Source organism: Microtus oregoni, unplaced genomic scaffold, assembly GCF_018167655.1.
Source record: "Microtus oregoni isolate MIOR12 unplaced genomic scaffold, Mior012 000017F_ref0000208, whole genome shotgun sequence".
Taxonomy (NCBI): Eukaryota; Metazoa; Chordata; class Mammalia; order Rodentia; family Cricetidae; genus Microtus; species Microtus oregoni.
The window spans coordinates 2,224,152-2,248,878 of record NW_024543076.1 but is presented as its reverse complement, the minus strand read 5'-3'; the positions used below and the strand labels follow the sequence as shown (position 1 = coordinate 2,248,878).

Genomic DNA, 24,727 nt, shown 5'->3' with positions numbered 1-24,727 from the left:
CCTAGCTCAGAGGGCGCCACCCACTGGCAAGAAGCAGAAATCTCTGCACCGCTGAGGGCTCACTAGGGAGGTGAAGACCCAGACATCTTCCCTTCTGCTCTCTCCTCCTCCTTCCTCTCCCCTTCCTTTGGGTGGTGCTAGTCTCATGCTTTGAGTGACCTTGGGGAGCAGGACTAAGGTCCTGCCTGACTCTGACATGCTCCCCAAGTCTGAGATGTGCCTTGGTTACCAGTCCTAGCTGATGACTGATGGAAACAGCCAGTCTGAAGGAGCCTACACTCTGGGATTCTGGAGGTTGAGACCGGATGGCCACCAGGGGGCCTCTAGGATGTCCACTTTCTGCCAGGACTGTAATGACAGCCAGATGCTACCTTCACTGGCTGACTTGGATGCCTCCAACACACAGGACCTTGGCTTCCCAGTACAGCGTCTAACCCCCATTCTTGGTGCCTGCTTCTGCCTTTTCAGCGATGTGGGTCACAGGTGTCCCAGTCCCACTCGATTGGCTGAGGACACGGCAAGGCCAATCCCTAAGCTAGGGAAGTCAGCAGCAGTCTAGTCACTGCTGAGAGACGCATGCGACATATGAGTGGGGACCCAGCACAGTGGGGACGCAGTCTTCAATAGGTAGGAAATTAGGGGGGCAATGAGTGACAGGGTTTTTTCGGGTGGGAGATGGCCACATTGTCACCTACATTGTAATGTGGATGTGTAGCATCCGTGTTGTAACCCAAGGATGCTAAGGAAACTGGAGAAATGGAGGGAGGAGTAGCTGATGCCTGGGGACTGAGACCCGAGTTCCTCCCATGACTCAGAGCATCACTGTCCTCTGTCACAGTCACTGGGGCACCCACACAGCATTCGTTCAGCCAGACATTTGAAGGTGCATCTGGTCCTTCAACATGGACCATGAGGTCAGAGGCTGTGTGGACGATGCTAACACTACTAGTAACCAGGATGACTTGGGAGCTGTTGAGTGAGGGAATTACTTTATAAATGAGGAAACAGAGGCCCACACTTACACAGTTCCTCACCGGCCCACCGGAGCCCCAGAACTCCAATTCAGCGCCGTGAGCCACAGTGGCCTTCTCTCCCTGACAGTCTTTTTCTCCTATCTAGACAGTCTGCTTAACTCAAGTCAGCTTTGTCTACCCTCGGGAGCTGGCACCAGCCAGGACAAGTTCTGCCGGGCTCTCTGGAATGCTTTGATTGCACTGTCCTTACAGGCTCAAGTGCTGAATGCTGGTGCTATTTGGGGGAGGTTGTGGAAGCCTTACGAGGTAGGATCTCGGAGGAAGTGGGTCATTAGTGACTGGCCTTCAAAGGTGGACCTGGTGCCTGGCTCTCTCTGTCTCTGCTTCCTGCCCACCACGCGGGCGAGCTGCTCTGTTGGGCCACACATTCCTTACTACGGTGGGCAGAGTGGAACTGTCAGCCCAAAGACATTCCTATCCCTTGAGCTGTTTTTCCAGCTCCAACATCACAGAGATGAAAGTCTGACGCATCAGGACCTTTCATCTCAATTGTCAACTTGAGGGGGAATCAGAATCACCATGGAAACAAACCCCTGGGTGTGTCTGGGATGAAGTTTTCTGATTAGGTTTGTACCCTCAAACTGTGAGGCGGCGTAAACGCTTCCCTTCTTAAGCTGTTTTTGTCAGGTGATTGAAATGGCACAGAGAAAAAGAGCTCTCAGCCTCCACACGCTTGAAAGTGACCATCCACCCAGGACCACGCTATTACGAAGTAACTCTTAGGAACTGGAGAGATGGCTCAGTGGGTGAGAGTACTGACCGCTCCTCCAGAGGACCCGGGTTCAATTCCCAGCACCCACAGGACAGCTCCCAACTGACTGTAACTCCTCTTCCAGGAAATCTGACACCTTCACACCAATGCACATAAAATAAAGATAAATAAATTACTAAAAAAATGAAAGTAGGATATAAAGCAAAAAAAAGGAAAGTAACTATTTTTTTTAAAAAAACAATATTTATTTATTATGTATACAATATTCTGTCTGTGTGTATCCCTGCAGGCCAGAAGAGGGCACCAGACCCCATTACAGATGGTTGTCAAGCCACCATGTGGTTGCTGGGAAATGAACTCAGGACCATTGGAAGAGCAGGCAATGCTCTTAACCTCTGAGCCATCTCTCCAGCCCAGGAAAGTAACTCTTAATTGTGAACATACACAGAACGATGTCATTTTTAATACTTTATTGGTTTTAATTGAGTTATACATTTTTCTCCACACCTTTTCCATCCTCCCCTCATTTTTTTTTAAAAAACTAAAGTATGGAAAAGATGAAACAATGTCATTCTGTTGTTCTGTGGCCAACAAAGACCTTATTTGGAGGCCACGTGCCACTGCCCTGGGCCTGGCTTACTCACGCTCCTTTTGACCCATGCTCTCTTTGAAGCCGTCATTACCGGGGCCACTCGTCTCTTCTGAGAGAGCCGATTTCATTAAGATTCAATAACATAAATTAAGTGAGTTAAAACTCGATGAGAGAAATTTAATCTGGTATCTGGAAGCTGCAATGTGTTACAGTGAATTGGAAGCAGAGAAGGCCTAGGGCGCCCGGGGAGAGCGCCCCACAGACACTTTTTCACTTGCTGGAGATGCTGGCGTCTGCCAACTTGGACTTGGGGACCCATTCACTCCGTGATGTAGGGTCTCACAATGCCTAAGCAATCTGAAAGAAGGTGTGATTTGTGCTTTATTCATAATTCCAGGCAGCTGTGTTCTTTCTGCCTAGAATGTGGGTGGATTGCAGGTCTGGTACTTACGTGGCTGGGCCTTGGATTGCCCTGGGAGCTCTCCTGTTTGTCTTAGGTCCCTGGAGAAGGTTCTGGATGCTCACCAGGTCTTCCCAGGATGTGCTCTCAGGGGTCTATGCCTTGGCTAGTTTTGGTAATTGATCAGAACCGTGACTATGACTGGATGTTCAGGCGTGGGAATCCCAGTGAATCACTGGGCTGGGGCTGTGACTGCTGAATATAATAATGGCCTGACCAACAGCCTGAGCAGTTCTGTGTCCTTGCGAGGGCTTCTGTGTGTCACAAACAAGCAGCTCTTCCATCCCATCTGCAGCAAATTCTCGATAAGGGCAAGCCAGCAGCAGAGAACAGAGCAGCAAGAAGGACAGCAGAATGATCCCAGCAGGGTGGCCTCCGCAGGCTGGCTCACCCCTGAGGGACTCTGCTGGAGAGGACATCCATTTCTTTTCTCTTCCTCTATCTGTGAGATGGAAGCCGCTCAGGATGGGGCTTCCTCTGCCCACCCAAGGCTGTCCCTGGATGTCATCTTGACTCCTAGACTCTTCCTCGGGGCTCTAAAGCGCTCCATGCTGCTGTCACAGGAGGCCTCAGTGACAAGGAGGTGTCCCACGAAACCCTCAGTTTCACAACCAGGCTTCACACTCTTCTCTGAGCTGCTGCTTCCTCAGACACAGGGAGTTTTGCCACCACACACTTGTCACCCAAGTTAGAGCCCCGAGAACCACGCCAACCCCTTCCCGCCCTCCCTCCCCTGTTCATCTCCAGGCACCACTCACAGATTGATGGTGATCAGCTACCCCAAAGGGAAACCCCACAGAACAAAACAAGCAAGCAAACCCTTTTCAGCAAAAATATTTCACTAATTCTATAAGGCTTGGATTTACCAGGGGGCAAAGTGGGGATTTCTTGGGTAACCTCTACCTTATTTAAGAGAAAAATCCAGGATTTCTTGAAGGACCCAAAGAAGGCTCCTCTGCCCCACCTTTGTCCAGCTGCTGCCCATGCTGAGCACACAGCTCCCTGTAAACAAGGGGTCACTAAGATCACTCGCAGGACTCAACCCTGCGAACTGGGACAGGGCCGCTCTGCTCCAGGAGACTTGAGGAAGGGGGCTCAAGCCAGTGTCTCCCATTCTCGAGCCCCTATGCTTCCACGGCTGGTGTTCAGAGGATGACATTTCTGGGTTTCCAGGATCCCCGGATCCCTGGTCCCCAAGGGATCCAGCACAGCACAGCCCCAGGGACCTATGAACTACAGCTCCTTTAGGTGTGTGCTGGGGAAGCAGCCTTAACGCCTGTGGCTTGCCGTGTGGAGTCCTGCAGATATCCACTAGAATCTGTTCATGGTGGGCATGTGTCTGTATGCACATGTATGCTTTAAGTGAGGCAGTGAATCAGGCTTCTCCTGTCCCAATGAGGGAGCTGCAATGCTGAGTCTGGCTCCTTGAGAGTTCACTGAGCAGCCCCTGGCTGGATGGGCTTTTAACTAGAGTCCAGCGACTAGGGATTCCCGGAGAGAGGGCATTCACAGAGGTCCCTACTGCTTCACTCTTACTGTCCTGTGGCCTGCCCCCCGGGCCCTCCACACTGCAGGTGGCAGAGGCTCACTGCAGCTTGGCTTGTCTCTATTCCAGTTCTAGCAGAGCAAGGCCATAGCGGGTCAGAGTTGCCATGGAAACACCTGCGCCAAAACTCCCAGCACCCACCCCACATTTCCAGCTCTTCATCCATTCACTCTGCCTTCTAGAAGTGACCACTGTAATCCTAACAGTCTATCACTCATTCATAAGTGATTCGCCCTGCCATTCATTCATTCACAAGCATCCCGGACCTATAGCTTTAATACATGCTCTCATTTAACCCTTACAAGCCTTACTGGGTGGTGGTGGTCATGCCTTTAATACCAGCACTTGGAAGGCAGAGGTAGGCGGATCTCTGTGAGTTTGAGGCCAGCCTGGTCTATAAGAGCTAGTTCCAGGACAGGCTCCAAAGCTACAGAGAAACCCTGTCTCAAAAAACCAAACCAAATCAAACCAAACCAAACCAAACCAAACCAAAACTCCAACCAACCAAGCAAACAAAAAATCCCAAAGCCTAGTATAGTCCCACTTTCACAGAGGAGTGAGTGAACTAAAAAGGTTCAGAGATGTTGGTAACCAAGGCAAAGTCACACAGCTAGGAAGTCATGTGGTGGAGTTTTGGACACAGACATTGGCCAATGGCCTTTCTAAAATACTCTGGGGAGACACTAGAAATGAATGCACACACTAAAACCGCTCAAATATACATGATAAAGGGTAGATTTTCTTTTCTTTTCCTACATTTTTTTTTTTTTTTTTTTAAGATCCAAACGGGCAAACATTTATCTGGGATGCTCATTTGGCAGACAGAACTTAGCTGTCTTGCTGTCCTGTTCTTCCTGGTAAAATGCAGTTGACAGCTTAGTGGTAAGCGACCCTGAAAGCCTGATGCCTGACTCTGGTTCCTGGAACTCACAAGGTAGGAGAGAGTGGATCCCACAATGTCCTCTGACCTCCACATGTGTGTCTTGGCACATGTGCCCCCCCTGCAATGAATACATGTACTAGATTAAAAAAGAACATTCCATGTGGGTGTTTTTTGTTTGTTTGCTTGTTTTTGTTTTTTGAGAAGAAGACACACGGCATGCATCCTTTTAGTCTCCTGGTGTTTGGACCCTTACCCTTGTCAAGTATTGCAGGGCGGGGTCTGGGCTTGCTCTCAGGACAGGTGGGGGGTTAGTTCTGTTTTGCCTGGTGACCTGCCTCCAGGTTGGAGGGAGGGGCTGCACCAGGGTAGGGCAATGTTGATGGTGTTGAATTCCGACATGGAGTGGGCTTGTGTGTGTGTGTGTGTGTGTGTGTGTGTGTGTGTGCGCGCGCGCGCGCGCACTACACAGAGCTGCTGGCTTGCTTCCATCCTCAGCCATGCTGCGGAGGCTGGGAGCGCGGCAGGTCCTATAGGGCTTGTTGTCCACCAGGCTCTCTCTCTCCCTCTCTGGATTGTTCTATCACTTTCCATGCCCTGGCTGCAGTTCCTACCTACACTTCACAGGACGGCAATTGTCATTTCTGCCATCTGGCTGGCTCCCCTTCCAGCTGCTGGGGTTGGGGTTCCTGAGCCAGGTGGGCTTGTCATCCCAGAGACTGTGGTTTCCTTCCCCCAACACCAGGGCCTTGCCCACACCCAGCATCCGTCTCCCAGCGACTCTGCCCACAGGGGCCATGTTGCTATGGTGACTCTACTTCTGACAGTGTCCAGGGAGACAGCACCATGGAGCTGGAGCTACTTGCAGGGCAGGCCTTGCTGAAGGTGGCACTGAAGGCTGGGAAGATTCCAGAAAGGATGGAAGATGGGGGATGGGAGCTGCGTGTGGCTGCTTCCCCAGCAGCAGTGTCTGTGTGTGTGTGTGCACACATGCATGCTCACACTGTCCCTGCATGGATGCTAATGGCCTTCCTGAGTAGAGGCCTGACCCTGGGGTTATCACAGCTTCTTGCTGAGGTACTATCTCAGTTGCCTATATAAAGATCTGAAGGGTGGAAAAGGACCTCGTGTGGGGAGGCAGAACAGGGTGACCCTGGAAAGATATTCAGGATGGAGGCTGACTTCAGGGTTCACCTCATCCATCCGATGACTTTGAGGATGTCACTGGCCTGGAGGCCAGGTTGTCATCAGTATAATCTCATCATCAGTAGAAATGAAGGTATTCTAAAGAGACACGTCCTTTAACCTCTCCATCAGACTATTGAAACACCGATCCCAAGAAGTGGAAATTTCCCCTGGAATCTCAAGCTGGGAGAAGGAAAAGGCCTCAGCCAGAGAGCTTGCCTCCTGAAAAGAGATCTAACACAGTCCTGAGAACTTATCAGACTGTGTCTCAGGATGAGACTGCAGCTGATGTTGGCAATGAGAAGGGTCAGTGATGGGAGGGACCACACCTTGAGTGCTCAGAGGGTGGTACCCAGGGCCTCTACCTAGCCTTTTCCGAAAAGATTTACTTTTGTTTTAAGTGTATATGTGTGTGCCTACACGTATGCATGGGAACCATATGTGTGCAGGTGCCCACGGAGGCTGGAAAAGGCCATTGGATCTTCTGGAACTAGAGTACGGGTGGTTGTGAGCCACCAGTGCGGGATTGTGGATCAAACCGGGGTGCTCTGCAAGAGCGGCCAGGGCTCTTAGCAGCTTCACCGTCGCCCCAGCCCATCTGCTTGCTCTTCCTGGACCACCCTGGAGACTGGCTGGCAGGTGTCACTGGATCTCTGTGTCCCTCTTTTCAATGTGGCCACATTAACTAAGTCCACTTTTCCTGCTTTTTACTATTAACTTGACTGTTTTAACTGATTCTTAAGAACAGGTGGCTGTTCTTCCTGGGGTATTCTCTGCGACCCCAAGTTTGATAACAAAAGTGACACACTGTGTTGCCTGCCTTTCCTCCCACTCCTCTCTCTCATGTATCCCACATTTGTCCCTGCTCTACGAGAGAGAGCTGTCATGCCCATTTTACAGATGACAAAAGTGAGGTGAAATTTCAGGCCCTGATTCTCCTTTCTCCATCCTGTTTCCTGCTCCTTGCTTGCTCAGGGTGGTGGGAGGGCACTGGGAGCGGCCAGTAGGTCTCAAGATAGAATAGAGCCCAACTCTTGACATCAATGAGTTGAGGAAGGAGGCTTCTTGCAATAGAACAAGCACCCCCCCTCCCCGCACCCCCAGTCGGTATTTGGGCTCTGCTGTCAAGAATAGCTAGCTCCTCTTCTTGAGCGACAGAAGGAATTATTCTGGAAGTGATCCTGGTCATGCATTTGGGCTGAACCGGTTCAATCTGGAGGAGGCTGTTTCTCCTACAGTCACACGTGGGCTTGCTCCACGCAGTTCCCACTGCTGATAAAGGAATTCTGGGCAAGAGAACTGTCATTTCCCCAGCCCGGAGCTCAGGCTCAGGTCGATTTGTAAAGCACGTCATGATTTATTCATGCCGCCTCCCCGGGCTTCCCAGGACGACCTTCCTCTCACACAAATGAGCGCGACTCCCAGAATAGAATGTCAGGCTTCATTAAGGAAAAAGCCCCAGTGTGGGGATGGCCCTTTCCTTGCTCCCTAGCTCCCTAGCCTGTCATTAGCACTTGAAGAATTCAGGTCAAATCCCAGAAAACCCCAGCTGGGAAGTGCCTTCAGGGGTGGGGTACAGGGTGACATGTATGGAGGGCCTACCTCTGGGAAGGAAGACTCCTGGACGCCAGCTCTTAGAGTTTCTCTGCATCCAGGACTCAGCTCCCCAACTAGAGGCAATGCCAAGGGGCCAGCAGAATCTCAGAAGGGACTGGGGCAGCTGTAGAACCAGGGGTACAGTTCAGCAGTAGACTCAACAGTGACGGATTGGGTCAGTGTACAGCCCAGAGGCTTCCAGGAGGATCCTAGAACTAGTTTCGTATTGTTATCATCATGGTTCCTGGACTCAGGGAGGGCAGGGCTCTAAGCCCTTTGGAGTAAAAGTTTAGGGCATTTTTGCTCTTTCCCAAGTACTTAGTGAGGTGCCGCAGGGTGGTGCACCTGGCACCTGGCTAGGTTCCTACCATCTGATGGGCTCAGCACAGACCAAGATAATGTCCAAGAAGGGCAGGGCATTGCTGACTTGGGAACAGCAGGGGCGGGGCACTGTTTCCAGTGTTGCCCCCACAGCAGGGGACATGTGTGATCCTAAAGTTTGACATACGGTGTGTGTGTGTATGTTTGTGTGTGTGTGTTCGTATGTGTGTGTGTGCTCATGTGTGTGTGTTTGTGTGTGTATGTGTGTGCATGTTTATGCACATGTTTTGGGATGCTCTCTAGTGCACCCTTCACTCCCTATTTCTATCCTATTCACGACGGGTGGGTGACCTGAAGCTTCAGAGCAGTAGGCAGGACCTGGAAGAGGAGGCTATGCAGAGGGCCACCTTATTCTCACACCATGCAAAAGCAACCTCAAGGTAGGGCTGCCTGTCCATCATCCGTTAATACTGACACTGACCCCCTCCGGCCCCCTCCAGTTATTTGAGGGACACAGCAGGACCAGTGACTGCCCTGGATGGCTGCAAAGAACACAAGGCCTCACCCAGTTCTTTTGTGTTTGCTTGTTTTGTTTTGTAAGACCTCACATAAAAAAAACCCAGCATGGTGGCCCATGTCTGGAATCCCAGCACTGGGGAGGGGATGACAGAAGGGTCCCTGAGACTTGCTGGTTAACCAGTCTAGTTTAGTTGGCAAGCCTCAAGTTCTAGTGAGACACTCTGTCTGAAAGTCTAATGGCTCTGGGGAACAACACTCAAGTCTGCTCTCTGGCCTCTGTACACACCAACACACACCTCACGGGCCGACCCCCACTCACACGTACAATTTCACCTGCACACACACACATATGTACATATATATACCTATCCATTCACACATATACTCACGTGTACATACGCATCTACACACACTTATGTATACACTCCTTACCTCTCACATACACACATGTACACACATATGCATCGGTGTCCTTCACCTTACACACACACATACACACACACACACACACTTTTAGGAAGGATAATTTTGGGGAAAAATACTTCCTAACAGATCCCTGGGTTGAGCAGCAATGAAGAGATTGTTTTGAAACATCACCAACAGAGGGAATAAGACAGCAGCTTTTCTCGGACTCCAGGTCACCACACCAAAGCCAGCAGGCCGAGGATGTGTCCTCTCCCTGCTCCTGTGGCTCTGGGTGCTGATGCTTTTAAACCTGGTGGGAGGCTCTTCTGCCCCTTTCTGTGTTGGCCGCTACCTGGCATTGGCCTGTCACATGGTCATCTCAGTGGGACAGCCACTGTCTACGCTCACTGCAGTTAGACACCGCCTTTCTGGCCTGGCTGCAGACCCGTTGACCCGTCCCTGTGTTCCCACACAGCTTCGTCTGAGGACAAGGTCACCGAGAGCTCTTTAAGTCACGTCGGACTAGCACATACCAAAGGGCTTACCGTGCAGAGTGTTTCGAAGGTCTTTTCCGAGACAAAGGATCCATCGAGGCCGAAGAGGAAGATGGACGCGTAGGACAGCATTCCGCCCAGGATGATGAGGTTGTTCATGTAGGGACTCGACATCTTGATCAGCCTGGTGGGTAAGAGACACTGGGTCACACAGCATCTTCCAAGTGCCCTGGGCGAGCACTGCTGCTCAGTCTTCAGGGATGAGGGAAATGGGGCCCCGAGCTGTTCTGCTTCCAGGCTGATACCTCGCTACTTCTGGAGAGGACACCCAGAGCTGCGCATTTTACCAGCTTCTTCCTCAAGTCTTCCTACACTGGCTACAACAACTCCGTCTATCTGAACTTCCAGTTTATAGGATTTGGGGCCAGGATTGGGAATAGAGTTAGATCTAACGATCATAGTGAGAGGGTGGTGCTCATACCACACTCTCCTGCCTGAGGGGGGATGTTGCAGAGCCCTGCAGTGAGTATCCAGGCTTCCTCAGGGACTGCTCATCAGGCCTTGGGCCTCTCTTGGAGCACCCAGAAAGCTCCCATTGTTCGATATGCAAAGGGGGACAGGGGTAGCAACACCTCAGTCACAACCCTTACCCCAGGAGTTGGCAGCTGGGCCTCCTGCCATCTTCTGTCCTCATCTTCACCCACTACAGGTGAAAGGCATTACCAGGGCCCAGCAAACCAGCGCTGAGTTAAACCCCAAGAGGACTAGGCTTTCTACCCAACCCAGAGGCCCTTGACCCTCTGAGCACAACTGGCTTGGAATAGTTTTGTAGACTGTAGCTATGGCCAATTGTTCCCCAGACATTTTCTTTGTGTTCTGCAGGTCTATAAATGAATCAGTCTTAGGCTCGGAGTGCTTCCTGGAGGAGGCGGTTTGCGAAAGTGTGATTGGGAAGAGAAAAGGGAGGGAGATTTAGTTCCCACAACTTTTGCAGATTTTTTTCAATGGCTGAGCCAGCCGTATAAATCATTCGGGCAACTGAATGATTTGGCCACGAGGGGAAAATTAGAGAATTAATCTGGAGAGGCAGTTTGCAGCTCTAAAATCTCCTTAGCCGTGTGGGAAGGCTGTAGGGCACGGAGAAAAGACTATGTGCCTAGGTCTTGAGCCAAACGCTACCAGGTGCAGCCCTCACTCAGGACTGGTTCCAGTAGCTGTGTAAATTGCAGGTGCTTAGGAAAAAGACCCTAGGTGAATTGCTTTTACTTTTCAGGAAATGGGTTTGACCTAAGCAATTACTTAAACAAACAAACAAACAAACAATCAGAGCTCGGAGCCTCCAAGTTCCTCTTTGGCAAGCAGAAAAAGAAGCAATATCAGAGCAGAACTCATTCCCTGGAATTGCCCTGCTCCCTAGGAGTCTGTGGGTGATACAATGTGGCTTTGGGGAACAATGGCAAAGGTCCCACGTCCCATGAACACACGTAGGGGCTCCCCCAATGCACACACACTTCTAGCTTTGGTTCAGCCTCTCTCACGACAAGGCAGGAGCTGGGTTCAGTGATTTGCTATGGAAACTGGCAAAGGTCAAGACCAAGGTGTGGTGGCCTGGCTACCTACAGCTGAGCACAGTACCTCAGAGTGAGGACTTCCTGGGGAGAGCCGAGGGCACTCAGTTATGCAAAGTACCTGACACAGATGGGACAGGCTAAGTCCCCTGGATAGCGGACCCCTGGTGACACTGGGAGTCAGGGGAAGGATCAAATGGATGATGAGAGAGGGAGGGGCTTCCTGGGCTGCCATGTGCTGTATCAATGGGAGCCTCTGTGACTGAACCTGGAGGTCCTTTTCACCAGCTCTACCTAAAGGTATTGAGAGTAGGGATGAGAAGCTGGGGACTCTGGGGTCTTCTGTGTCATTGCTGGACTGCCAAGGTGATGATCATGTCCAGAGCGCTGAGAAGGTCCATGGACTTGGACTTCCCATTTCCACTTTATTTAACTTAGCCCTCCAGCAGTCCAGCTGCCCCCTCCCTCCCCCTTCCTCTGTGTGTGCGTGTGTGTGTGTGTGTGCATGTGTGTATGTGTGTCCTAAATCATCTCAGTGACTAGGAAGCCCACTTCAGGAACCCCATCCAAAAATTTCAGTGCTCCCAGAGAATCTGCCATGCTGGTCCACCCAGAAAGCATTCTCCCAGCACGGGGCAGGGCTGCTTACTTCTGGTTCCGGTTCTTGATGTTGAAGAAGAGGAAGGCGCTGGCCATGATCATGCCGAGGATGGTGAGGGCCGATAGGATGCTGTACAGCGGAAGGGAGATCTTTCGCAGCTGTTCCAGGATGATGGTCTTGTCCTTGGGTGGCTCAGACCCTGCAAGGTCAAGGAGAAGCTATCAGATCCTGGTGTAGTCATTCTCCCAAGGGCATTTGGCCTCTGTGTCCTTCGTATCTGGCCAAACACAACACCTGTACCCCACACCAGGCCTGTGGACCCACTGGGTGAGAGCCTCTAGTGAGTGCCCAGCCTGCCCAGCCTGCCCAGCCTGCCCAGCCTGCCCAGCCTGCCCAGCAGGAGACTAAGCCAGGACTTATTTCTTTCTCTAAATAGAATCAATAAGGGGTCTGCGATGCATTTAACAGCCATTAGGAGACTAGAATTTGATTTGGTCTAATTATGCTGTTGAAAAACCATCACCATTTATCCCCGAAGGTAACCATGTCTGGGAAGGCAGAGAGGTACCGTCTCTGGGTGCCACTGGGCGGGGGTGGGGGAGGGTGTGGGGAAGCGGTGGCAAAGAACTTGGCACGGGTCTCAAGGACTCCGCTCCTACCTGAACATGATAAACGATCTTGCTCACTAGGGCAGACACCTGGCCTGTCAATTCTAGGGTGACAGATATGTGCTCCAGCTGCAGATTCTCAGCCTCAAGGTCATTATCACAAAAGCTCTTTGGTTTTCTGTTTCCTAAGACCCGGCGAACTGTGGGAGGTGGAAGCTAACCCCCTCTCACAAGGAGCCAGGGCCAGGCTGAAGCTACGGGGGTTCCGTTTCTCTCTGTGCCTGCCAGGCTGCCTGCCTCATTCTTCAAGGGCACGAGGAACTCAGGGGGTGGTCACTGAGAGGCTCAGAACAAATGCATCGTCCTGCATGGCTACCTGTTTGCTCTCTTAGGTGACCTTGTAGGGGCTGGTCTGGGATAGAGGGAGGCAGGAGCTCTCCCACCCTGGCTTCCTGAAAATCCTCTTCTCTCGTGTGCTACCTCAAGTCAGGTGTCTGCTGTGAGATTATAAACCGTCAAGACCTTCCTCTCCAGTGGACAGATGTGAAATCTGCTAGATGCAGAGGAGTGGCCAAGACTGGAGCCCTGTCAAGGATGATGGTGACCCGGTGGCAGAGCCTCAGTTAGACCTCCGTTTCCAGGGGACAAGCTGGGGGACAGGCAGACAGCAGTGGAGTGGAGAACATGCCGCCTCACCTGGGCTGGAAACCTGTGCTTGCAAGTTCAATTGTGTGTAGAGACAGTCAGTGGGGACAGTGGAGACCTCTGTCTAAGAGACCTAGAAAAACTGTGGGTTCTAAAGGATCTAGGGATGGTCCAGAGTGTTAAGGAAAAGCCTCAAGGAGGGAGGGAGAGAGGGAGAGAGAAATAGACAGATACACAGACAGACAGATAGATAGAGAGATCCATGAGAGGAGAGGCCCAAGGCAGACAGATAGACAGACAGCATTTTCCACTTCCAGAAGCCAGAGCTTCATACCCAGGAACTTCCTCCTATATCCCCACCCCAGAATGTGCTGTGCTGGGGCTGGCTCAGGGGTCTTCCTGTTCCCAAACTCAAGGACAGTCCTTAGGGTTCCTGGCTGGAAATAAGCCCCTCTCAAGGTCCTGAGTCCTGGATCAATGATGGTATGATTACTAGTGGGTTTGGGTCTATTGTTCAGCCACAACTTCACTATCTCCTCCTGCACCACCTCTTCACACACAGCTCCCTCTCTCCAGCTCCCTTCTCTACCGAATGGCACCTCCACTAAGCGCATCTCAGCTAGAATCACAAGAGCGTGATGGAGATGCTGAACAGCTGTGCTGGATGCAGCCCTGGATTTTGTTTTCATTCATTCCTCATTCATCCACACACCATTGAGAATCACCTCCCATCAGTCAGGCCTGATGCCGGACATTAAGGATACATAATGAACAAGATACAGTCTCTGCCCTCGGGGGTGGGGTCCAGCCTTGGGGAAAGAGCAGAGCAATATGAGGCAACACCAATTTTTGAATGCTGGCTTCAGGATGATGTGGAGACGAGAGATGAACAGATGGAGGCTTTAATGTATGGACGCTCAGCTTATCTGCACACTATAAATAAGATATAAATATTAGAACCTTCTCAATCGACTCATCCATTAACCTTATGGGTGGTGGGCTGAATAGTCTTCTAGGTGTTTTGTGATTTCTAGAGCTAGTAAGTGGCTGGCAGGCAGGACTGAGACCCAGATCTGCCTGGCTCTAAAGCTGGTGCAAACAGTTCCTGTGGATGCAGCCTGGGGTGAGCATCCTCCAGGCTCTCAGGCTCAGGCATAGGATAATCTGAGTACCCAGCAGGCAGCAGAGAACAGCTCCCCGGGATGGAGTCAGGAGATGCTTCCTAGAATGGGGAGTGGGAAGCAGCTGTTGGAGGGTGAGAAGAGTGGCTGGCGGTCACCAGATGAGAAGGAAGGCTGCCCAGGACGCGGCCTGGGGATAGGCACCAAGGTGTCCCAACATTGGAGGAACTGAAGCAGTTTGGCCAGGCAGATTTTTTTTTTTAAAAGATTTATTTATTTATTATGTATACAGTGTTCTGTCTGAATGTATGCCCGCATGCCAGAAGAGGGCACCAGATCTCATTACAGATGGTTGTGAGCCACCATGTGGTTCCTGGGACTTGAACTCAGGACCTCTAGAAGAGCAGCCAGTGCTCTTAACCTCTGAGGCATCTCTCCAGCCCCGGCCAGGCAGATTTCTGAGAGAAGATGGAGAACTGCTGAGAGGGCCCCCTCATGGATGTCTTAGGGACACAGCACAGAGCAAGACACCTCTCTGAAATCTGGGACCACAGTGAAAATGCGTTCTGCTACCAGCCTCTGTCTTTTCTTTATTTTGTACTTGACACTTTCTCTCTATTATCTTCCCCAGTGCTGGGGGCAGAGCCTGCGCCTCCTGCGTGCCCGGCTGGCACCCTATCAGGAGCTCAGTACCCAGAATCCTTATTTCAAAAGCCCCCTTCTCCCCAGTCTAGGAGCAGACAGATCTCTCATGATATCAGGACTCTAGAGGTTAGGACAGGCTGTGTCCTTCACAGGTAGTGTGAATTTGGGGTGACACCATTTCTGAGCTCTTTTCTTTTTCCCTTTTTGGCTTTTCCAGACAAGGTTTCTCTGTGTATCCCTGGTTGTCTTGGAACTTGCTCCATAGACTAGGCTGGACTCGAACTCACAGAGATCCACCTGCCTCTGCCTCCCCAGAGCTGGGATTAAAGACAGGCTCCACCAATGTCTGGCCTGAGTTGTTTTCTTAAATGTACGAAAAGACAAACCCATAGATTTTCAGTGGGGGTGTGAACTATATCATGCCGTTATGTACCCGGTGTTGGTTCCCTCAGGTGGCGTGGGGAGGATGGCTGACAGTGGAGGACACACTCAGGTGACACATGTGGACACTAACTGGATCTCTGCGATGTTCTAGGAGCTGAGCTCTATAGATCCATAGATGGACACAACCAAGTCCCACCTAAGGCACCATAAGAGAACTCTTATGGTGGTCTTGGGTTTAATGATTAACTCTGGGCACAGAAAAATTCCTGATGACCTACTATGATTTAAGCAACAACTGTCTGGGTGCCACAGACTTCCAGTTTCCTCTTCTGCTATCCAGAGACTAGGCCGTTTGTCCAGTCTACCTATCCATGTATCCCTCCGTGCATCTATGTTTTTGTCCAATTATTCAGTCACTAACTACTCATCCATATCTGTATGCATATATGCATGCATGCAGCTGTCCATACATCCATGCAGGCCTACTAGTTCATCCATGTATCCATCGATGCATCTAGTTATTTATGTATTTATGCATCCATCCATTTATCCATATCTATCTATCTACTCTCTTATCTATATACCTGCCCAACTCATTTCCAGGCTTTTATCTGTCCTATCTACTTATATAGAATCAGTCACCATTCACCAGCCTATTCTTTTATCCATCCATCCATCCATCCATCCACCCACTCACCCACTTATCCACCGACCCACACATTCATCCATATCCATCCACTTACCCACCTACTCATCCATACATCTGTGTATCCATTTACTCAGACATCTACTTGATGTTTTAGTTTTTTTCATTAACTACCAAGTTTCCAACATGGCAGATCCTGGCTGACAGCAGGAATTTAGAGAGAAATAGAACTCAGTGAGGGGCTCATGGTCTCTTCCAATATAAAGCAATAGTGGTCATAGAAAAGGCAGAAGCAGAAGACAAAAGACCAGAAACAAAGGGAAGGGAGCGATTAGCTCCCAAACTCCACAGGTTCGCCCCAGGATCTGGACCCCACAGAGTGGGTTGGGATCTGTGCTCAGTGAGTGAGTAGTTGTGTTGAGGAGGCTCTTGACCTCACAAAGCCGAAGATGCTGAGTGCTTGGTGCGCCCTCCGGGAAGTCCGCAAGCCTTACCCTGGAACCTGATGGTGTCGTTGATGATCTCCAGCGTGTCAGCCACTGCGTTGTACTCACCCACCTTCACCTCCTTTTTATCTGTGGAGAACGAGAGACAGAGGCCAGTCATCTGGGGTCCCAGGCTCGTGTATGGGGGCTCTCATGGACCCTGGCTGTCCACAGTTTCCCCTTCTTCTCACACCGACTCCAGTTAGGATCACAAAGCTTGTCACTGTCCTGGGCTGGCACCTCAGCAGGTGTTCCCCCGCCCTCTGTGCTGCATCCCTTAAGATGGGAAGCCCATTTCTAACCCACAATCTCCTGAAGACCCTGATAAGTGAGGACCCCAAAGCCCTGTGGGCATTCCACCAGCTGTAGGTAGTAGGGACCACCTCTTCCTCCATTCTGGACAGGACCAGCCTGTGAGTGCATCCTGAGGCAGAACTGGGATGGTTCAATAGCCAGGCTGCTCTGTCGAGACATTGAGCGGTACCCCAATACTCTTGTTTTCCTGCATGCCTGTTCAGTGTATTCTCCTGTCTCACTGGTCATTTCTGGATTTCTTCATCTTCATTATTTCTTGGCTTTAGTTCACTGTCTTGGCCATCGTCAAGGATAAAGATGGCAATGACTGGCTTAGGAAGGTATCAGGAAAAAAGACTTCTTTTCCCAAGTAACATAGGACACTGGGTGACAAATGGTGGTTCCTGTGTGACAGTGTTGAGGTGGGACCTTTAAGAAGAGGCCTGGTGGGAGGTATTTGGGTCACTGGAGGTGTCCCTTTCTAGTGACATGGATGCCATCCTAAGTGGATTGTGGTTTCTTCTGTGAGAGTGATCTGATGGGAGGGCGGGTACCTGCTGAACTATCTGCCAAGCAAGTTTCTTTTCTTTAGAAAATACTCAGCCTCAGGTATTTTGTTACAGTAACAGATAATGAGCAACAGTGGCTAGACATAGGCTCCTTTATGTCTATTCTCTGTGTGATACCTTCAGTGTGTGGTGAAGGGGCTCTTAGTGCTACTTTGCTGGCAACAAAACTAAGTCTTGAGAGTGGGCCATGGCTTTGTCTAAGTCCCCAGCAGCACTAGGAACGGAGCTCAATTCCAACCCTGGGTTTTTCTCATGGCTCCTGCTCTTCCTGACTATGGTGCCGTGATGGGATTCCTGAGTGACGGCTCTGTGCCTGGCTATGGAGTGGCTGGCTCTACGGCTCACCCCCTAGAGGAGCTCATCGACTGCTCTGAAGCCACCAAGGTGCAGGTGGGTCCCCGAAGCTGCAGACTCCAGCCAGCCAATGTCCAGAGTTTATAAAGGGAACCCAAGGAGACCCCAGGGAGATAGAGCCTGGACTGAGTTTGCAGAAGTACAGAAGCCCTGGTCATCTCTTGTAAGCATTTGGGAAGCAGACTGGAGGATTTCCTAGGCCACATTTCTGCCTGCTTCCTAGACTTCAGGGAAAGAGAATGGTAAAAGTCACAGGGGAGGGGATCTACACCGTGCCGGTGGCTGCTGCTTGCTTGGGTCACCTAGGTCTTAAATGTCATATTAACACACTCTGTAGGGGGCTCCAGGTTCCCCATTGTCACCTTTGGAAGTTCTGAGTCCCACAGACTCCCCTGTCAGCTCCCATCACCAGGAAGAGGAGGCCCTGATTTATTTATTCAGCAGGGGGAGGCAGTGCATAAAATATGCAGACCCATTGGAACAAACCCTCAGGACTGGGGAAGTGGCACTGCAGGGACCCCATGGACCCACAGTCACACAGTCTGCTACAGAGCCGAATGCACTGCCCCATGGAAATGAAATAATCAACTTCACGAAGATCATAATCACCATAGTTTCTCCCAGGAGGTAATACTGGGAGGCTCCAGGACCTAGCAAGTTTCTGCATTGTGTGATTGGAACCAAGACCTAACTCCCCTGTCCAGAGAGAAGAGATGGGCCTCAGACAGGCAAAGGAAGGGCTTGAAGTCACATGGGCCAGTGCCCAAGGAGCACCTGATATGATTGCCTTGCTTCTGTTTCAGGGTACCTCTCCTGCCCATGCTAAGCCGGGCTGCCCATTATCCTGCCTCCACTTGTTGAGTACTTATTTGCATGCTGAGCCCAGCTCAGGGGCTCAAACCATCAATAATTTTCCACAAGCAGTTCAAAGTCAAAGTTACCCCATCCTTTACTTGGGTGGCGTGGGACATCTTTGATGTCACAGAAGTGTTTACACTAAGTCCCTGAGTTTGTTAGGCACCTGCAATGGGCCAGGCTCCAAGCTGGGGGCTGGAGACACAAAGATGTAAAACATACAGACTGCATGTATGTACCTGCCGCCTCAGCACTAGGGAGGCTGCGGCAGGAGAATAGCAAGGTCAGGGCCAGCCTGGGCTACATAATGAGAGCCTGTCTCAGAACATTTACCAAGCGCCTCACCGCTGGCTCAACTACCAGGAAATGGTAGTTATTTAACCCACGAAGAGAGCGAGTGAGCCTTGCTGAACTCAGACACTCCATGCCTTCTCTTACTGCAATCGCTGTCTCTCTTTCACGCTTTCCTTATCCCCAACCAAGTTTATTTTATTTTTAACATGGTCTCACTAAGTTGCACGAGCTGGCTTTGAACTTCTAAGTTGCTGAGGCTGGCCTTGAATTTGTGGTCCTACTGCTTCAGCCTGCCTGGCCCTTGGGATCACAGAGTGTACAAGACGCTTGCCCCTCTGTTTTTCCATCCGCTGGCTACGTGTCAGCCTGACATGAAGCCAACACTTGTAGCAGAAGTCTTTTATTTATTATCATTAGTGTGTAGGTGTGTAAGGGTCAGGGTCAATTGTGGGTTGGTTCTTTCCTTTCACAGTGGGTTTTGGGTGGCAAATTCAGGCTGTCAGTCTGCAACGGCAAGTGATTTTACCCACTGAGCCATGTTGAAGGCCCAGCACTTCCAGGTCTTCAGCCTGGGCCTCTGCCCTAAAAGCATGTGGCAATTGTACGGATCCACATTGGGTCTTACAAGCCAGAGCTCACAGACAAGGCTGTCTGTGTACAGCCTGGAAGGAGGAGTATCCCAGCAGGGGTAGGGGCCATTACAGTGGCTGTCACTGGCTGGTCTCTGTCCCCATGCTTGGCTGTGTTTGCTGTCAGCTCTTTCTCCAGCAGCGTTGAGTGGCTCTGGTGGCTCTGAGCCTTAGTGGGGACTTAGAGGTCTGGGGTTCTGAAACTTTCAGATTTCTGGGTACCAGCCTGTTCATCATAGAACCCCAGATGTGGGGTGTGGGGGTTGTGTTTTCTAAAAGCTTCCAAATCTGACCTTACCACACAGATGGAGTGAAGAGCCACTGGGCTGCACTCTGGACTTTCAGTATGGACAATCTCTGTTATTTTTTGTTTTTTGAGACTGGGTTTCTCTGTAGTTTTGGAGCCTGTCCTGGAACTAGCTCTTGTAGACCAGGCTGGCCTCGAATTCACAGAGATCCACCTGCCTCTGCCTCCCAAGTGCTGGGATTAAAGGCGTGCACCACCACTGCCCGGCTTCAATTTTCTGGCTCTTAGAGGCTAAAAATATTATGAACCAGAACAATCCTAGCTTTTCTCACACTCTCTTTAAAAGGTGCAATATCACTCTTATCTTTCGTTCTAAACCTTACGTTTAGGAACATAGAGAAAACAAAGCCCATTGGCAACAATTTGGATGCTGAAAAATGTCCAGTTTGAAAATAATTTCTGGCTGTGAGCCAAAGAGTGTCCAGGAGTCAGTTGGACCAAGGCTGTAACAGGAAGTGACATGGCCTCCTCCCTGGGTTGCATCTTCCAGACAGGAGAATAAGCTGGCTCTATACTCCATTTGACATGGTCTCTATTCCGTCCCCCTGTGCTCCCTGTGACATGGTCCCTATCCCGTCCCCTTATGTTCCCTGTGACATGGTCTCTATCCTGTCCCCCTGTGCTCCAAGTAACATGGTCTTTATCTCATCCCCCAAATGCCCATTCTTACTTGATTCTAGTTTGAAGGAGGCAAACATATGTGTCGAAGTTAAATTATTGGCCTGCTAGAGTGGTGAGTCCCTGTAATTTAGAATTTAGGAGCTAGAGCCAGAAGGATCACAAGTTTGATGTGGGCTATAGGCAAGGCTGCAAAATCAGGTCCCGAAAGCCTGAACTGTGGAGATGGTGTCAGAAACAAAACAACGCAAAAAGAGTTGTAAGAAGACCCAACTATCAAAAATTCAAAGAAATGTAAAGCAGAGGACCTTATCATGGGGGTCGTGGGGGTGTGCACACCCAAACTTAAAAGTTCTGCTCCATAAGGACTTGAAATTTACAGAGAAGTTGCAGACTGGGTGACACTTTGTAAGTCTAAAGCTAATGAGGGTCAGAGGGTCAGAACTATCAGTTAGCAAATGGCTCAGAGGCTTAACATGTTAGGAAGCTGACCCTGAAAGCCACTGAATAACTTAGTTAGGGAGAGGGGAGGAAAAAAGAGTAAGAGGGAGGAAGAGAAGAGGGGGGATGGAATGGGGGGGACACCACAGGCAGGAAGGAGGGGCATAGGTGTCCCTGTGCTAGTGGCATGTCACAGACGTCTGACAGACGTATGCACATTTAAGGTGCACACTGTCTCCGACCAAAGGCCCGCAGAAGTCCCAGTTGAATCCATAAGGGGACATGTATAAGGCCTTACTATTCATGAGGATACAACGTTTGAGATAAGCTGGTGCTTGTAACTGGGGGGGGGGGGAAGGGGCACAGGACAGACGTATCCATAGAGACAGTGAAGCGCTCCCACCAAGGAATCAGAGGTATATTTAAAAACAGTGTGGTGAGTGTAAAACAAAAGCAACCACAAGAACAGGGAAAGCCAAAAAGCCATGTAAGCCTGTGGCATTGAGGCAAACTCAAGATATTCACACAGAAAATGACAGTTCATGTTGGGGGAGGACACACAAAGGCAATATTCTCACTAAGCAATGAAGGTGTACATCACCCACTAGGGAAGCGGGGTACGGTGTAAGTGAGGAGAACAGGGGTATGAACAAGACAGAGGGTCTTTCATGTGCCAGTGAGGCGCATGAGGCAAGGCCACACTTGTGGTCATTGTTGAGAATGTCCAGGAGAGAAGCTACCGGCAGCTGTGATGATGGTCCCCCACGCCAGTCACCTAGCCAGACATACGACTGCAGCAGGTCACTGAATACTCAGTAACTTTCACAGCAAGGGACACGACTATCTCTTATTTCACTATTTTTAGATAAACTCTGAAGTGAAATTTCAGAGCCATTAGGCTATACTGCCTGGAAAACAATGATGTTTTTCACACGAGGGGGATGAGCTCCCCATCCCTGGAGGTATTCAAGCAGAGACATAGAGAGTCAGGGCTCCTTGTAACACACAGAATCTGCAATTCTATGAAGCACAATGCATTCTATCTTTTGGGCCCCCTTCCTTGAGCGGGTTCCTCGTGGACAGTGAAGGTTGGGAAGTCTCTAGGCTGGAACAACACTCTGGTCCCAGAAGGTCCACCTTCACTAGTGTCCTGTCCCTGCTGACCCACGACCTTGCTAGAGTGTGCTGAAGTTCAGGGGACTCCATCTCCAGTCTTACAGAAGCCAGTGTTTGAATCCACGGAGCCTTTCAGACTGTGGGTGGTGAAGGGTATGGCAGTGTGTGTCATGAGACAGGAAAGGACATTAAAAACCAGCCCCAGGAATCTCCAATCAGGGGCAAACTGTCCTGAGAGTTCTCTAGTAGGTTCTGGGACGCGTCTTCCCGTCTTTATGGGCGCTGACATTTGGCCAGAGAGATTATGAAGTCCCTGGACTGGGGGCAGGAACTGTGTCTTATCCAGCTTGGTGCTCCCCTGGAGGGCACAGCAAAGCACCAGGCAGACGCTGGGGACGGGAGACGCTGTGTCCGCATCTGTGCACCCAGAAGACCAGGCGGTAATTAAGGGTGTGCTTGGGAAGGAGGGGCTTCCACTGCTTGGGGTACGTTATGAATGACAATTATAGCATTAAGAGCCTGGAAGAGACCATCCCTTTAGATGAGGTATGCAGACACCAGCCCCAGAGGCCGTCCTTTATATCTCAAGGAAGCCACCATCCGTCAGTCTCACAAACGGGCCTTAATGAAGGCAGGCTGCTGGGAGCAGATGCCGGGCCTTCTATGGGAACACCAAACAAGGCCTAATCACGCCCTGCTTGGCTTCCTCCCGGCTACACATTCCCAGCGCTGCTTAGAAGAGGCAGTTACTGGGAATCTTTTTTTCTCTTAAAGGAGAGGAAAAAGCTACTTTTCCAATATTCATTTCCATCCACACAGAGCTCAGGAGAAGGCAGAGTGGGTGGAGGATGAGCAGGAAATGGGTAGGACTAGAAATGGGCACAGCCAGGGTGGGCATGGCTCTGCAGGATGGCCTCACCTGCCACCTAGGGTGCAGAGCTTACTGCCCAGCAGGGAAGGGCAAATACACATGAGCTATGCGGAAGAGGGTCTAGGATATGGTGACGGGGGCAGGGCCAGTGGGGCAGGCAAGGGAGAGGAGAGGGACATGAATGGGCAGTTGTAGGTTTCTACCTGGGTAGCTGAGGCTGGAGCTGTTATTACCTTTGGGGAGGAAAGTCAACATTCTTTGGAGGTATTCTATCCAAAGTGAAGGCTTTTGGGTATTTGTACCTAGTCGCTATCGTGGCTCTGGGTTGATCCCAGAAACTAAAGCACTGACTTCCCAGACAACAGGACCTACTCCTGGTTCCGCAGGAGGAGGAGCCACTGGTCCTAGGGGGATGCTCTTTGACTTGTTCTTGGCAGGACCACAAACCTGGTCCTTACCGTTTGCTGTGCTGTCTGCCCTATGAGTTCAGGTATGCTCAACCCACAGCTGCTGAAGTTGATGCCAAGCTTAACATACGAGAAAGAAGAAGGCGATAGAATCAGCATGCGCGCTGCGATCAGGGAACCCACATTCTACAAAGCACCTGGCGCGAGGGATATAATTTGAGAAACAGAAACGTGACAAAAGGGTTTAGCTGCTATCACTCAAAAAACAAGCATATTTGCTAGGCTGCTTACTTTGTTCAGCCAATGAAGAAGACTTAACAAATGGGAAAATAATTACATTTGCCTAAGATGACACCTTTTGTGCACGCTAGAGAGCTGACATGCCTTTCAATTACCTGCCCTGGGAAGATGAATGAGCAAACTACGCAGTCGCATTAGGAGGAGGCAGCCTGAGAAACACCTCTCCAGACTGATCGGGAGCCTGGTGGGATTCGTCGGAAAGAATCTTAAGAGCTTACTTTAATTCTGGCTTTCCCTGGAATGACTGTGGGATCTGCTTCCCTTCTCGCCAAGACGCCAAGAAGAAGCGCTCTTACAAATTACAAACGGTCTCTCCAGTGGGGCGGGCTAACCACAATCAGAATGACAGAGGCAACTGTCTCAAGGAGTGTCCAGCCCCGCTCCCCTGTGTGCCCCAGGACTCTGACGAGCTGCCAGCCTCTCTGAACTGTGTTCTCGCCACACAGGGAACACAGCTGGGGTGGATTCTGAGCCCCACCTTGACTCCGGTAGCAGCAGCCAAATCCACCAAATGGATTGGTTCCTGCGGAACATCAAGTGGTAAACAAAAAGTGTGTGCATGGGGGCGGGGGAGCAGGCAGAGGGAGTGGAGGGTGTAATAAAGCAGAGGCTAAGGAGACACACCGGACTTGTGTGATTGTTGGACCTTGTGAGGGTTCTCCATTAAACTGTCAGCTCGGAATGGTTGGAGGACTGATAGATGGGGCGTGGAAAGACATTAAGAACCGTGGAACCTTCCTGTAGGTACAGCGGCTATGTCCTCCAGAAGAAATGCACGCAGAAGGATTTATATATTGAAATGAGCTAATGTCTAGGAGTGGCTTTGCAATGGCTAGCAAAAAGTGGGCAGGTGGGGGTGAGCCAAGACAACGTAAGACTGGCAAAGGGCAGGCAGTGGCTTTGGCTGGGGGATGGAGATGCGGGGATCTTTACATTGGCCTGTCTGTCTTGGGGTCTGTTGAACACTCCTGTGATCAAATCCTGAAGTGATGCAGCCTTCTCGGCATAGTGCTATCGACTTACCCACGCTCCCCTTTCTGAAAGTCTAGGAGTTACGGGGGGGTAGGGTAGGCTTGGGGAGCTAGGCATTTGAGAAACAATTTTTCACACAGCTGTAACTCATGCTCTCATGGGGAAGCGCTTCCTATCGACTCTTGTTTTATCTGGAATCTCATATCAGATTTCCATCTCTTCTGATGCCTTTTATTGCAGAAACACAACATCC

The 24,727-nt window shown here is 50.6% G+C and overlaps 1 protein-coding gene across 1 annotated transcript in view; it reads right to left on the bottom strand.

Annotated features, from left to right (window-relative positions):
• Nucleotides 1-24,727, bottom strand: part of Gabbr2 (gamma-aminobutyric acid type B receptor subunit 2) — a 343,001-nt gene that overhangs the window by 57,737 nt on the left and 260,537 nt on the right. The window contains exons 9-11 of the mRNA XM_041667549.1: nucleotides 16,457-16,537; nucleotides 11,962-12,112; nucleotides 9,796-9,928 (exon numbers count right to left, since the gene is read on the bottom strand). Coding sequence (XP_041523483.1) covers nucleotides 9,796-9,928; nucleotides 11,962-12,112; nucleotides 16,457-16,537 — 365 coding nt within the window. The remainder of the gene's footprint in view (nucleotides 1-9,795; nucleotides 9,929-11,961; nucleotides 12,113-16,456; nucleotides 16,538-24,727) is intronic.